Source organism: Folsomia candida, unplaced genomic scaffold (assembly GCF_002217175.1).
Source record: "Folsomia candida strain VU population unplaced genomic scaffold, ASM221717v1 Fcan01_Sc030, whole genome shotgun sequence".
Taxonomy (NCBI): Eukaryota; Metazoa; Arthropoda; class Collembola; order Entomobryomorpha; family Isotomidae; genus Folsomia; species Folsomia candida.
In genome coordinates, this window is record NW_019091222.1 from 665,912 (window position 1) to 681,106 (window position 15,195).

The 15,195-nt window shown below is 36.2% G+C and overlaps 2 protein-coding genes across 5 annotated transcripts; both read right to left on the reverse strand.

The window, feature by feature from the left end:
* Window positions 1-2,922: 2,922 nt before the first annotated feature.
* Window positions 2,923-6,132, reverse strand: LOC110860241. 2 transcript variants are annotated; one of them, XM_022109294.2, is made up of 5 exons: window positions 5,567-6,132; window positions 5,278-5,499; window positions 4,002-5,142; window positions 3,715-3,930; window positions 2,923-3,476 (listed from the first exon to the last, which is right to left on the reverse strand). In XM_022109294.2, exons 3-5 carry the CDS (start codon window positions 4,035-4,037, stop codon window positions 3,249-3,251), a joined length of 480 nt encoding a protein of 159 aa, XP_021964986.1. In that variant the 5' UTR covers window positions 4,038-5,142; window positions 5,278-5,499; window positions 5,567-6,132; the 3' UTR covers window positions 2,923-3,248. The 2 variants fall into 2 exon arrangements, with proteins under 2 accessions (XP_021964986.1, XP_035716040.1); XM_035860147.1 differs by having other exon boundaries at window positions 4,002-5,187.
* A 427-nt stretch (window positions 6,133-6,559) lies between these two features.
* LOC110860242 lies at window positions 6,560-10,094 on the reverse strand. 3 transcript variants are annotated; one of them, XM_022109296.2, is made up of 5 exons: window positions 9,969-10,094; window positions 9,748-9,805; window positions 9,452-9,664; window positions 6,805-7,037; window positions 6,560-6,740 (listed from the first exon to the last, which is right to left on the reverse strand). In XM_022109296.2, coding segments are annotated over exons 2-5 (483 nt in total). In that variant the 5' UTR covers window positions 9,784-9,805; window positions 9,969-10,094; the 3' UTR covers window positions 6,560-6,739. The 3 variants fall into 3 exon arrangements, with proteins under 3 accessions (XP_021964988.1, XP_021964989.1, XP_035716052.1); XM_022109297.1 differs by having other exon boundaries at window positions 9,748-9,808; window positions 9,969-10,088; XM_035860159.1 differs by lacking the exons at window positions 6,560-6,740; window positions 6,805-7,037 and adding an exon at window positions 8,570-8,976.
* Window positions 10,095-15,195: the final 5,101 nt, after the last annotated feature.

The following is a 15,195-nucleotide window of genomic DNA, read 5'->3' on the forward strand; positions in this document are numbered from 1 at the left end:
AAACTGAGAATCATAGTGCAGAGCGAGAGAGGATGAAATTTGAGCGGACAAAAGTCTACGTCCACTTCACTTTAATTGTCAACAACAAAAATCTCTCCAATTTATAAAATCAGGTAACTTAATAAATCTATCAATAACATATGCCGCATTAATTTTTAAATAATTTTCTTCCAGAAAAATATGATGGCGTCGACACGCAAGGAAATTCCTATCGCTATTCGAGATCTTGTCATTCAGGACTGGAAGGGTGGACAAAAAGGGGGGCTGTCGCAGAGACAAATAGGGACCAAGTATAAATTAGCAAGGACAACCATCCAGACAATCATTAAGAACTTTAGAGCTAATGGTTCAGTCCAAAACAAGGTCAGAAGTGGTCGAAAACCGATTTTGGCTCACCGAGAAGTACGCCACGTGCTCAACAAAGTCAACGTTACACCCTCACTTAGTGCTCCACAGCTATCTACCGAGATCAAGGAGATGTTCGACAAACAAGTTAGTCCTAGGACCATCCAAAGAACACTGAACAAGGGAAATTTGAAATCCCACAGAGCTCGACACCGTGGGCACTACCAGCCATGTTCAAATAGCCACATACCACACCCCCAGTGGGTGTGGCCCTCGGAGACTTTTCGATTTTAACGAAACCATGTCATGTGACATATCATTTTTCTCAGGGCGATGAAGACATTACGACTGAATACTTAATTTACGAACCACACCCCCAGTGGGTGTGGTTCTCAGAAACTTTTTGATTTTAATGAAACCATGTCATGTGATATATCATTCTTCTCACCTTGATGAGGAGATTTCGACGGACTAAAATAAATTTTTAAACCGCACCCATAGTGGGTGTGCCCCTCGGCGACTTTTCGATTTGAACGGAACCATGTCATATGATGTATCATTTTTCTCAGCTCGACGAGCTGATTTCGACGGAATACCTAAGCTTGGAAATCCGTACCCCCCAGTGGGTGTGGTTCTAAGTAAGTTGTCTTTCTGGACGAAACCATATCATGAGATGTATCATATTTCTCAGCTCGACAAGGGGGACTCGACGAAATACCTAAAACTTGCAAACCGCTCCCCCAGTGGGTGTGGGTTTTAGAAAATTTTCGATTGTAATAAAACCATGCCCCAGTGGGTGTGGCTCTCGGCAACTTTACGATTTTATTTTATTTGATATATTTATACTTTTTCTTAGCTGGACGACGGGATCTCGACAGAATTTTTAGAATTTTGAAACCACACCCCAGTTGGTGTGGTGTTCAGCGACTTGAAGCTGTTTTCTCCGATTTTAAGTTTCCCCCACACCGAAATAGCACCGCCTGTATTATTTTGTTTCGAATTGTATTTTATTGTTATTTGAATTTCCATGAAAGCTCGTGTTTTCGGTGGTAGCGGTTTTGATTGCATTTTCAGTTCAAATTTAAATTTGTCAACAAGTTTTGTTTTATAATTTTAAGGCTATATCAAAAACGAAAGAACTAAAACATTTTCTCAAAAATTACTAAAATTAAAATTATCTTAATACGTTTCTAAAAATTTACAACTTTGTATGCGATTTCGTAATTTTGAAAAATACAGCAAGAAATTGTTAAAAAATACAATTGTTGAAAGTGGGATTTTCTCAATTTACATAATGCAATTCTAATTATTTTGTCGAAATCCCGTCATTTAGTTAAGATAAATGATATATTAAATGACATGACACGGTTTAGTTAAAACTGAAAAGTCGCTGCACGCTGATTTTAGGTATTCCATCGAAATCCGTTTGTCGAGCTGAGAAAAATGATACGGTTCCGACGGTTCCACACCACGGTTTACACCACGGTTTACGGTTCCACATGACACGGTTCCGTTGAAATCGACAATTTTCTTAGAGCCACACCCACTGTGGGTGTGGTTTAACAAATTTAGGTATTAAATCGAAACCCCGTTGTCGAGCTGAGAAAAATGATATATCACATGACATGGTTCCGTTAAAATCGAAAAGTCGGCGAAGGCCACACCCACTGGGGGTGTGGCATGTGAGTCTTAAAAATTTTCTCATATAATATATGCCTCAGGTTATCGTTTCACACCAAAATCTAATTCTTGTTTCTTCAAATTCGGCTCCTATATATTTTTGGCCAAAATTTGTTAAATCTGGCCCATAGTGCATTACCCTCGGCATCCTGCTGGTCTTCATCCCTTGTCAGTTTCCCTTCCTGGAATCATTCTTTCTCCCCAAGGACTTGTGCACTTTTTCCCCAAACCATTTGACAGATTGCAAATCCTTGTCCTTAGTCGTGGCCCGACTGATACTAATTATCGCGGATGCGTTCATACTCGGTCACGTGTATGCGATCGGAGTCACCTACATTTTGGTGGTATTATTGGCGGGAATTCTTTTCCTTTGGGTAAATTCGTGTCGCACGTTTACCCAAAAGAATGCAGATCTTCGCTCTTACAGACGACTTCAAGCTCTCGAGTCCGTGCTAAATTCGTGCACGCGGCATCGAATCTTTCCCATCGTTTCGCTTGGTTTTCCGGCCGTGCAAATTCTGGACGTGTTTTTGCTAATTAGATATCATGAAGGGATGAATTACTCTCTTTTGTTCATGTTAATTGTTCAATATTCGCAATGTTTTGTTTGTAGTTCGATGCTATTTATTTTTGCGGGGAAGGTGTATTCTAACAGTGTCACGTGGTTGGGGATGAGGACGCGGGTTGTCGCCAAGATGGAAAGAGGTGGGAGTAATGTTGAGAGGAAAGTGGAGAGAAAGTTTCTTAAGTCACTTGCCCCCTTAAAGTTATGGTTTGGCTCTAATTTTATGGATACTTTGACGCCTTTAGTTATCGAGCAGTTTTGTATCTTGCAAACTATTAATTTGCTGTTGTTACAGTAAATTAAGGGTTATAATAATTTGATAAACATGTAAAATGATTTCAAATGTTTTATTGTGAGCTGGCGAAGTAGACCTATGTATGTATGTAATTGATTCAAACAGATTATTTTTAAATTAAACCCTTTAATCACCAAGATGAAATAGATTTTACCAATACTTTGTCGTTTTTCCGTGAAAATAATAAAGACAATGTTTAGAAAGTAAATAAGTAGGGTCTGATATAATTATAATTAGCTTTAATTAACTTTTCTAACAATCAACTTCTTGTGGAAAATGTCGCCCACGACACGAACGACGTTTGTTTATCATGATTTGCAAAATCAGGAATACATATTGTGTCAAGTTTTTTAATTGCAAATTTTAAACGGAATCCTTTATAGCATTCTTCTGCTTTCTCCACCCCAGCTTCACCACGTGGATAGTTAATCCCCCGTAGAACGCGATAAAGGCAGCCCCGCCATGAATCTTGACGTACGTTGACCAGTGCATTCCGTACCCTTGGAAGAGTCCGAGGACGAAGGTAGATTGCAAAATTATCAGTACGATGACACACTGCACGAATCCAAACAGCAGTCTTAACCCTCTCATCTTAATTCAAATGATAAAATTGCAAAATTAGACTAAACACATGCAATATTCATATTATGAACCACATTTTGTCAAGGGGACGTCCATGTATTTATTACGTCATCAAAATCCCTATCGACCTTTAATCGTCTTCAAGTCAATTACCATTATCGTAAACTTTACTATGAGTCAGTCAGATTAGATTGTTTTAATTAAACTTAAATTCTAATACGAAATACATTCCAAAGTTTCGACTTACCGGTATTTCTCGTTTCGTAGTCAGAAGTGGGATCCATGCGCTCAGGAGTAGCAATTGTAGGCTGCCCACTACCATGCCAATAATGGCCAAATTTCGAAATTTTCTAAGTCCCGAAGCGTAAAACTCAAAAAACTCGTCATCCGTCTCTTCATTTATTCGCATTTTGTGTTCCGTGTAAGCGTAGGCGTTTATTCCGATCACAACAAAGCAAATGAACTACGGATTGGATAATTTGGAAATAAAGAAACTAGATATATGTAATTTTCATAATTTACTTAATAACTTACCACATGAAAAGCTGTGACGCTTCGGATAATTAGCATTACGCTAATTTTTTAGCAAGTATTGATTTTAAGCTCGATATAGTGCGAAATGTATGATATGTTTTGAACGCTATTACGATATATAAATTGGTTAAGTTACGGAATAAAGTCGGCAATTGACTAAGGAGCAAAAGGTCACTGTTAATAAGTTTATTGGGAAGGTTGTTGAATAAAATATAGTGAAAGATAATTGTTTATTACTTCGATTACACCAGTCATGCTAATCTCTAATAGATAAGACCCGGTTCATGTTTTACCAGTCGTCTCTAGTATAGTGTCGGGGTCAGAGTTCCAGTCTGACTTTGGTATTTCCATGTGGCAACCGTTTATGCATCAATTATAAGCCATGAGTTATGTGAATAAACGTTATCTCTAATCCATGTTTGTAGTTGGATTATGAGATTAAGAGAATTGTGTTCTGAAGGGTGGACATTTGAAGGATACAACTCCACAAATATGTAAATACGTTCGTATTGGATTTTTCTTAGGCGAAGCAAACACTTCTTTCGGAGATAAGTAAGAGAAAAATCGAAAAACTTAAGCTTGTGTAAGTTTTTTACGTTAAATATTTTGACAAATTTGCATAACAGCAGAGTTTTGCCCTACACACGGCCGAACTATCGGAACAAAAGTACCTAACCACCAAAATAAATTAAATTTATTAATAAATTGTCGCTTATCGGTGGAAACCATAAAAATAATTGAAAATAAGGTTACAAAAGTTGGGTCTGATATAATTATAATTCGACTTAATCTGCATACTTCTTGTGCATATTAATATATACGTGTAGTCCAAGAACGACATTTATCTGTGATGATTTATCAAAATAAGGAATACATTGTTATATGTACAAGGTTTTTTAGTTGTGTAGCAACTTTACGCCGCAGCTTTTGAAATGTGTTTCTGCTTTCTCCACCCCAGCTTCACCACGTGGACAGTTAATCCCCCATAGAACGCGATAAAGGCTGCCCCGCCATGACACTTGACGTAAATTGACCAGTGAGTCTCGAACCCATCGTAAACTCCGAGGACGAACGTGCATTGCAACATTAGCAGGATGACGACGCACTGAACAAGTCCAAACAGCAGTCTTTTGTCCCGCATCTATGGTTAAACCTCAAAATTAAGGGTCCTACAACTCATTCATACCTTCCCGGAAAGATTATAATTTTTTAGTATAATTTAAAAAAAATTAAATTACAATTCTAGGAACCAAAAAATTCACAAGTTGCGACTCACCGGAACTTGACGTTTCGTGGTGAGAAATGGGATCCATGCTTTAGCTAAGAGCAACTGAAAGCTGCCCACTACCGCCCCAATAATTCCCAAATATTGCCATTTTCTATATTGCTTAACCGTTTCCGGCACACCATCCAGTCCAAAATAGTCAAAGTTATCCTCAAGCTTTTTATATTGGGTGTAAGAGTAGACGTTTATTCCGATCGCAACGAAGCAAATGAACTAGGGATTGAAGAATTTGGAAATAAAGAAACAATATATATGGAATTTACATAATTTAATAACTTACGACATGAAAAGCTGCGAGGCCCTGGATGATTTCCATTTTGTGTTTTTTTGACCAAGTCTTAATTTTTTAATCGCAATCTCGTGAGGAAAGAGTTTTGAACGCTATTAGGATATAAATTGGATAAGTTACGGAACAAAGTCAGCAATTGATTAGAGGTGGAACAGTCACTGGGAATTAATTTATGTAAAAGTTTGTTGAAGTTGGGGTAAACTGTAGAGCGTGATAATTGTTTATTACTTTGATTATTTACACTAATCATGATAATCCTGGATAAAACCTGGCTCATTTTTATCTGTCGTCACTATGTATGTCTGGGTCTCATTTCCAGTCCGTGTGTCGATATATTGCAACAGTTATCAATGATAAGCTCGTATTCGGCATGAGCAAAAAATTAATCTTTGCCCCATGTTTGTATGTATGTAAGATATGAATTTTCCTTTGCTAGCATCTGCATTTGAGGGACGCGTATTTATGTGGTAGATTTTTCTTAGGTGAAGAAGCTTGTGCGCTGGTTTCACGTTGCATATATATTTGACGTTATAGTTTAAATATTTGAAACTTTTAATAGGTGGAGGACACAAACTCGAGTTTGGTTTATACATAACATGTTTCTAATAATCTATATTATAAGCTGGCAATGTTTGTCTGCAACGGAAGTGAAAGTAATTTTCCGTGACGGAAGTGAAAGTGGAGAAAGTTTCCTTTCCTTGCCAACAGACATTTCTAGCTAATAATATAGATACAATAAAAAAAAATAATTCGGTGGAATTATGAACAATTGTACTTACTTACATAATTTTCATGAAAATCAAATAAGCCCGGAGCCCGGCGGGAGACGGGCTTATATGCTAGTGTTTTAGTATCGACCTTAAATATTTTTTCAAATTCCAACCAGCGCATAAATTCCATCAAGGAACGTTGGCTGGTTGCACTGAAATTTCCACCAAATCTGAGTTTTACACTATCCCATTGTAAGTTCAAAATTACTAAGTATGTAGATAATCACCAAAATTGATCACGTTGATTTTATTAGTAATTTGTCGGTTTTCCGTGACAACAATAAAGATAATTTGAGGTAATGTTTTAAAGTTATAGTCTGATCTAATTACAATTAGATTTAATTCTGTGACAGTCAACTTCTTGTGCCAATTCATTGTCCACGAACGATATTTATCTAAATATGAAGATTTATTAAAATAAGCAATATTTGGTTATACCAAGTTTGATTATTTAGTTACCAATTTTCCACCGAATCGTTTAGAACTTGTTTTTGCTTTCTCCACCCCAGCTTCACCACGTGGACAGTTAATCCCCCGTAGAACGCGGTAAAGGTTGCCCCGCCATGAATATTAACATAACCCGACCAGTGAGTTCCGAACGCTTGGTCAACTCCAAGAACGAAGGTGCATTGCAGCATTAACAATATGGCGACACACTGCACAAGCCCAAACACGAGTCGGAGGACTCTCATCTACAAATGAGAAAGTTTGAGACTTAAGGGACAATTCGATGCGGGTTTTGAATCTAACATTGTAACTTTCCTTTATTCCAAATTTGTTTTTAGCGTTTTCTAATATGTATGCACTACGGTTTTAAAACCTGTTCATCTCCGTGCGATTTTTACAAAATGAAGATTTTAAGGCATCTACATACTGAGCCCACTGTAGCTGTACTTTGCGCTTATCTTTACAACCGCTGGAGATAATGAAAATCTGATAAGTGCATTGGATTCCTCATGCGATTTTCCATAAAAAACGCTTATCATTTTTTTTAATTATTCCAAAGCATATCAACAGGGCAAATATTAAAGCGACGCGGGTGGCGATTATTTTTCACCAAAAAATCGGAAGAGAAATAGTGAATTTTAAAAGTATTAAAGAAATCAACGGCGAATATTAATTCAGTTCGGCGGACTATAAAAACATTCATTGGGATTGGGTCTACTAAGAACAGTCGAGGAACAAATTTTAAAAAACGTCCAAGGGCCACACCCATGCTGAAGGCGTTGAAGGCTAAAATCCCAAGAAATTCTCGAAATTTTTACGAAAATTAGCATTACAGCTGACAGTATCGATGCAAATTATCCAACGAGCGCTCAAACTGAGCGTTGAACTTAAGGCTTTGAAACGTGGTACTTGTCGCATGCTGGACCCCCCTCAAAAGAAAACCAGATTAAATAAATGTAGGGCTCACTTGAAGCGGTACGCTCCAAAAAAGTAAAGAGAAATTTGTTTACAATTGAGGAGATTTTCACTATGGAGGAATCTTAAAACAAACCAAATGACATTGTCTACGCCAAATCTATCGACGACATCCCTCGATAAGGAAACAAGTTCAAAAGTTCACATTATCCAGCTTTTGTGACGATTTTGGCAAGTGGGAGCTAATTGGGATAATTCCTCTACATTTTGTTGCAAATGGGGGGAAGGTGAAAGGATCAAAATCCTTAAAATATGTTTTCGAGTCCGTGGTACCCCTAAGTGAGATCCAGTTCAATGGAATCGAGTAGACCTCTCAGCAGGACTCAGCACAAGCTTATAGTGCAAAAACTGACCCAATTGTGACTAAAAAAAACAAATTCCGGACTTTATCGCCAATTAGGAATGATCATCCTCCTTGCTGGATTTGAATCCCCGGAATATGAAATGTGCTCAAAGTTAGGGGCAAAGATGTGTTCTATACCCCGTAGAAGTGTGAAGGCTTAGAAAAAATTTTTGACCTCGGAACGGAACAAATGATGCACGGATTCAGTGCGTGCTTGACTCGAGTACTCGAGGCGGCGTCTTCAGCGCTGCGTTAGTGCGGGGAGAGGAAATTTCCAAAACTAAAAATTGTTTTCTAATCATAAATTAACTGGCTTTCGACTAAAATTTACTAGAGTTCCGTAGCGCGAAAACTCTTGAAGCTATAGCGTTTCATTTAACGTACAGTTTCAGTGGGCCACCCTGTAAAAATGACAAGTTTTAGGTTTACAAAGTTAGGAGGCCAAAATTTTGATTTTATTTTCTTCCATGAGCAAGTATTTGATTTTTGCCCAATTTTATTTCTATTTTAACATGAACAAAATCTAACCTCTTAACTTTGCGAAACAAAAAATGATCGATTTTTAGATTCATTAGCATTTTCATTATGGATAAAACGAAAGGATTAAGACATTTGGATTCCTAGATAAGTCTTGGACGGAATGATATTGATTCCAAGAGCCATAAATGCGCTAGAAATTAGAGATGAATGGGATGAGGACAAGCTGGTGGAAAAAATTTCAATTGCCGAACATTTTGTTGTTTCGTTTGAATTTTTAGTATTTCTATTTCATACAAAATTTATTTCAGAGTCCAAGAAATTCTGAAGTATTTAATTTTGCACAAGCGTGTGACAAATTAAACTGAACTTTTAGGGTGGAAATTCATCTATGCACAAGTCAATTATAAGTTATCGTAAATACTGCTAACAATGCGATGGTGTGAAGTGTAACCCTCCGATTTGGTTGAAATTTTGAAATTACGTGGTCCATGTCAATACAACCAACGTTTCTTCAGGCAGTTTGTGCGATGGTCAGAATTTGGCGAAATATTTGAGAACAAAGTCGAAAAATGTGCAATTTTTAGCATGGAAAGAGAATGGAAGTTGAGTTAGCTTCCTCCGCCTGGTAAAAATCGCCAGTTTTTCAATTTTGACCTAAAATATTTTGGCAAATTCTGACCATCGCACAAACTGCCTGAAGAAACGCTGGTTGTATTGACATGGACCACGTAATTTCAAAATTTAAACCAGATCAGAGGGTTACACTTCACACCATCGCATTGTAAGTATCCGTCGTGTGAGGTTTTTTAAAAATTAAATTACAATTCTAGCAAACCCAAAAATTCTTAACTTTCGACTCACCGGTACTTCACGTTTCGAAGTTAGAAGCGGCATCCACGCTCCGACTGACAGCAATTGTAAACAGCCCACCGCCATGCCAATAATTCCCAAATTTACCCATTTTCTTAGCCCCTTAATGAAATCATCGTTTGCATATTCTCCAACCTCGTCCTTAATTTTTTTATATTCCGTGTAATAGTACGCGTTTACTCCGACTACAACACAGCAAATGAGCTGTGGATTGAAGTGGTTGGAATTTAAGAAATAATGAACTTATGTACATATGTAAAAACGTAATCGATTATGTAATAACTTACGACATGAAAAGCTGCGACGCGGTGGATAACTTGCATTATGTTAATCTCTTGCGCTAATCTACTGTACATAAATAATCTGGTAATAAACATTACCAAAAAGCACAACTATATGACTCTACCAAAGTGGTAATGGCTTGGCAATAAAGTTTTACCATCATGGTAACGAATTTTTACTCCCTGGTAAAATATTATTACCAACTTTATTACCGATAAGTTATTACCTGCGTGACTTTACCAGATTATTAAGAGTGCTGAAATACGCTGCAATATGTATGTCTTGGACACTAATATAAATTGAATAAGTTACGGAGCAAAGTTGGCAAATGACTAAAGGTCAAATAGTCACTGGGAATTAATTTGTTGGAAAACTTTGTGAAGTTGGGTAGACCATTGTTTATTTATTACTTTGATTACACTAAATCCCCCATAAAACCAAGCAAATGTTTGATTTCATGTTGTCGGTGTCTCGTTTCTAAGCCAGCTTTGGTATGTCCATGTTGCAACAATTTATCAATGATAAGCTTTGACTTATGCGCATAAAATTTTATCTCTGATCCGTCTTTATAAGTAGTTGGGTTATGAAGGGATATGTATGCATTATCCAGTGGAGGACGATCCTCCACACAAAAGTATTACATTTTTATTACGTGAAGCGAACTAATCTTTATACAGATTAGAAAAAAATCGTAAAATCCCCCATAGCATGCGTTGACTTGTCAAAGCGTAAAATATCCCAGAGCAAAACGTTTACAAGTTTTTGAATGAAATAAAACACTTCAAACGAATGGAAAGATCTGTTTATTGGAAATTCTGCAGTGGCGACTGGTCTCATAATCTTTCATCAGGCTGCAAAAATAAAATAATAATAGCAAAAATAGTAAGTTTACAATTAAATTATTGCAAAATGTATAATGTAGTAATGACTTGATACCTTTACAAAAGGGAGTAATTTATAAATAAGACTCTTAATTACGAAGTACAATGTTCGAGTTCATCCCTAAAAATATGTACATACATATATGAATTTAAATCAATTGAAATCTAATCAAAATATAATAATAATAATTATACAGCGCTATTACTAAGTACAATATTTACCTGAAACAGGGAGCAGTACCTTTAGGTCGCCAAAATATGCTACAAAGTTCCATTGTATTGAAGAGATTTTAAATATAAACGGGAACTCTAATCATGCTCAGGAATGGAAAATGAACATAATTTCGTAAATTAACAAGGACAAGTTGTAAAATTTATCAAATTCAGAAGATTTCTGGAAAATTGAGTGGTATCAAAAATTCAGCAGGCTGAGGGGCGAATAATTTTAGATTAGGTTACTTTAAGTATACACATGTGTTTACTTGTTTTGAGTATCCTGAATACGAGTAGTTCTTCATAAATGTCTGAATCGACATACAATTTCAATATACAAAGGATCCTCGATCCTATAATCCCCATGCAGGGAATTGATGCAAAGCCGTATCACCATTGTAATCCAAATTGCGACCAGATTATGTAATGTTCTGATCAGACAAAAATAAAAACAGGTAAAATAAAATAGGTAAATATTGCAACATGAGTGGTATTCATATTTTACTATACGTATGTACGTACATATGTATGTATGTAGGTCTAATGAACGGTAGAATACACTCTTAAAAATTATGTTTCCTTTTCAAAATACATTTGCTCTTAATTCTAAATCAACTTAAGAATGTATGTATGATAAATCTAGAATTGCTTAATAAACAGAACGTTTACTCGGAATTTAGAATAACGTACTAAATATATAAATATCACATTCAGAGTGTATTTACTTGCAAAAACGTTAACATCATCGTTAAGGGTGTACATACGTCTTGTATAAACTATTTCATTATGTCAAGCTCAGGTACTTACTCCTTATCTGATTAAGATTCGTATCAATTATGTACCCATATCCGTATTTCGAATAAAGGCAAACAAGGTTAATAGTGTTTTCCGTCTTATTTCATGTTTGAGGAAGTTTTTGGGCAAATTTAATAAGATAATCGCATTACCAATTCCATATCGGACTAAAAACTTGAAAAAAACAATATTAAACTGCGTCATCGACTTATTTACATACTGGAAAATCTTCCAGAAAGCCTAAGCTATTGGTTTGTACTTTTGCTCCAACGCAAACCTGCTCAAGTTTATAGGTGCGAAGTGCAACTTAGAAAACGGAATATTAACCTTCTGTGAAATACAGAAAACAAATCGAAAATGTGGAAAACTAAAATTTCTCGGAATCTAATCCAACTTCGGAAACCCACTGCCTTCTCGTCCCCCGAATTATGGGAAATTTTAGCAAAGTACTTTTCCATTTATAAACGTACGCTCCCATTCGTAATTTCGTTAGATGAAAGGAAAGTATATCTCGGAAATTGTCCCGGTCGGAAAAGATTCCTTCTCAAAGTTTCCTGCATCCTTCTTATGGCCTACAGTGTGACCACTTTTGTCCTCCTCTCGGTTAAACTTAAGCGTGCAGTTTATCCAAAAACTGGCCTAGACGACATGTCCGACTTGTTCAGAACCATCGCTATGTTCTACATTGTCTGCCTTTTACCCATTTTTATCTCTCCCAGCGGTCTCGTTGCTTTCCGAGCTGATTCAATATGTCGCGTGATTAATCCAATTATCGACTTTCGGGCAAGAATTTCGGGTAATGCATGACAGGATTTATTTTATTTTATTAATTCAATTATATATGTACAGGGTGGTTTAAATGTTAGGTTACCATGGAAAATTTTTCAATGGGAAAAATTCGTAAATTTCCATTAGTTACGGATTTGGGATTGAAATTTTTATTAATTTTTAGTAAAACTTATGGAACACTGATGACAAAATTCGTAAAATGTAAAATTTCAGAGGCAGATTTTCGGGAACTAATAGAGATTTGCGAATTTTTTGTATTGAAAAATTTTCCATTGTAACCTGACATTTAAACTACCCTGTATTACATGAAAATGAAAATGAAAATAATCCTTTAACGTCATTAGATATCAGATTTAACTCATCTGGTTTTCAATCCGAAAAATCATACATAAATCGTTTGATAAATTCCAGCCCTCGGTAAAATTCGTGGCGAGTCAACTACAAAAAATAGAATTTTGGATTTGGCTTTATACATGGTTGTTCAAATTTCGCCATTATTTCCACCCATTCTTGCTGCGGGTGTTGTTTTGCTGAAAATAGATCCGCTCAGCGTACTTGGACAAGTTTTTATATTCCAAGGATATAATTTGGTTTTATTTCTGGTCAGAATTTCGATTTTGACCTTGGTCGGATGGGAATTAGCAAAGTCGTTATGCGGACTTTCCCTCATGGCGCTCATGGTTTTGGAAGGATCGACTCAAATACTCACGTCCTGCATGGATTTTCTCGAAAAGTTGACCAATTCTCAAACCCGGGTTGTCAAGATTTATAGAGAATTGCAAATTTGGAATTTCTACATGAATCAAAATTTCGGTTATTTTATTGTCCCACCTCTAATATTTTTTGGGATGTGTATCATAATTTTGTCAAATTATTTAACGATAAGGTTGCCAAGTATTGTTCGGGTGGCGTTTCTATATTTGACATTTCCTGTGACGAGCATGATCGGGTTTGTCGGTTTGGTGACGATCTTGCCACAGGCGGCGATGATATGGGAAGATTCGAGTAGATTTCTTAAATTGCTGAGAGGTAAGTGCTTATCGAGGTACGAGATGAGATTAGCCAGGTCACTGAGAAAGGTGGCGATAAACGTGGGACCCTTTCGGCCTGTGACGAAGGTTTGGATGACATCGATTTTATGGAAAATTGTGAATTATACGATTGATTTGTTGTTAACTTTCTAAATGAGTAGGATAATTAAGTAACATTCGTGTGCAGTATACAAATTTACTTGCCTAAATAACTGTATTTAAAAATAAAGAATAAATTGGTTCGAAATTTCAAGATAGCGAAAATTTTATTTATTTTTTGATTTAAGGAAAATAGAGTTTGGTGTGACGATTATACATACATATTTAGTGAGACCCTATAATAAACAAGCATATTTCCGTAGTTATGAATATCATTGGATGTAGTTACATTTTAAATGGTGCAATGGTACCCTGGGTTTATATGGTTTTTGGGTTTTTTGGGTTTCCGGTTGGGTTTTTTGGGTAACAAATATGACAAATACCGACCGTATATGTTAGTGGAGAATGCAAAATTTTAAACAATGAGCTCCACGATAAGCATACCCAGTTTTTCTAGTGACTGCATCGACTAATAAAAGATAGGGCCTAATGCTTCATGCATGATTTCCGTGCTTTGGGAGCGACACATAAGTTATAAAGAAAATGTTTCTTATTATTCCTTCGTACCCCTGACGTCTGTGCATTTGGCAATCAAATATTTGAAGGCACATGTGCAAATTGTTTGTCCTGGAAGATAAGCGGATGTGAGGAGCAAATAGGTATGTAACCAAACTCCAAACAAACCAAGTACGGGCGAATATTTGCAGTTCGGCGTGTCGATTAAACTAGTAATTAAAAATGTTCACTGTCCGGTCAATTTCGTATTAAGTATCACCTCTGAGAGAATAAATTTCATTTAAAATGTTGCGTTCTTCAATTTATTTGATAGATTTCGACCTAAAAGTCTTAAGGAAGTTTGGAATATATCCAATCGTTTATAATTGTAGAAGTAGAAGGTTTCAGCATTCTGGGAAACCATTTAGTAAAAACATTGGCCTCTTTTTCGCAATAATTTTTGGAGTATGTTTAAACGGCGTGGTATCAATTTTTTCGAGCAAAAGTGAATCCTTGATGGTCATGTTTACGATAATATTTGTTGGTGTGTTCGTTACAGCGTTGTGCTCGGTGCTCCCCTTCTTAATAAATTCGACTTGTTATGTTTCCTTATTGAATGGATTGCTGCGATTAAGCTGTACTCAATCTTTTGGTAAGTTACAAATGTATTTAATGCATAATTCCTTGGTATTCTTTTGCAAGTTATACGATGTTCATAAACTCCATAACCCCAAATTTTTGGTTTTCTGGACACCTACCCACCCCCTTTAACATGTGCCACATATGCACAATGTCATTGGGCCCTGACCCCAACCCACCCCTCTTTGGGTTACGAAGTTTATGAACATCCCCTTACGTAGGTCAATAGATTTTGTCTTTAGAAGTAACAGTAAATGATTTTTATTAAGCTTGATCTTTATTGTTCGTAAACTATTTTACGTTACATACTGAGGAAAAGAATGAAAATTATGAATACAGTCAATAATTTACATATTTGTAATTGGTAATATTAGTAATTTTTGATTAATCTTGTCTATATTTAACTTTTATTGGACATGATTTCAGAATATGGCTCACACACTGACTCTTGCAATAAACTTTGGCTACTTGCATTTAAACTTTGCTACGTGACATCCACACTCTCTGGAAT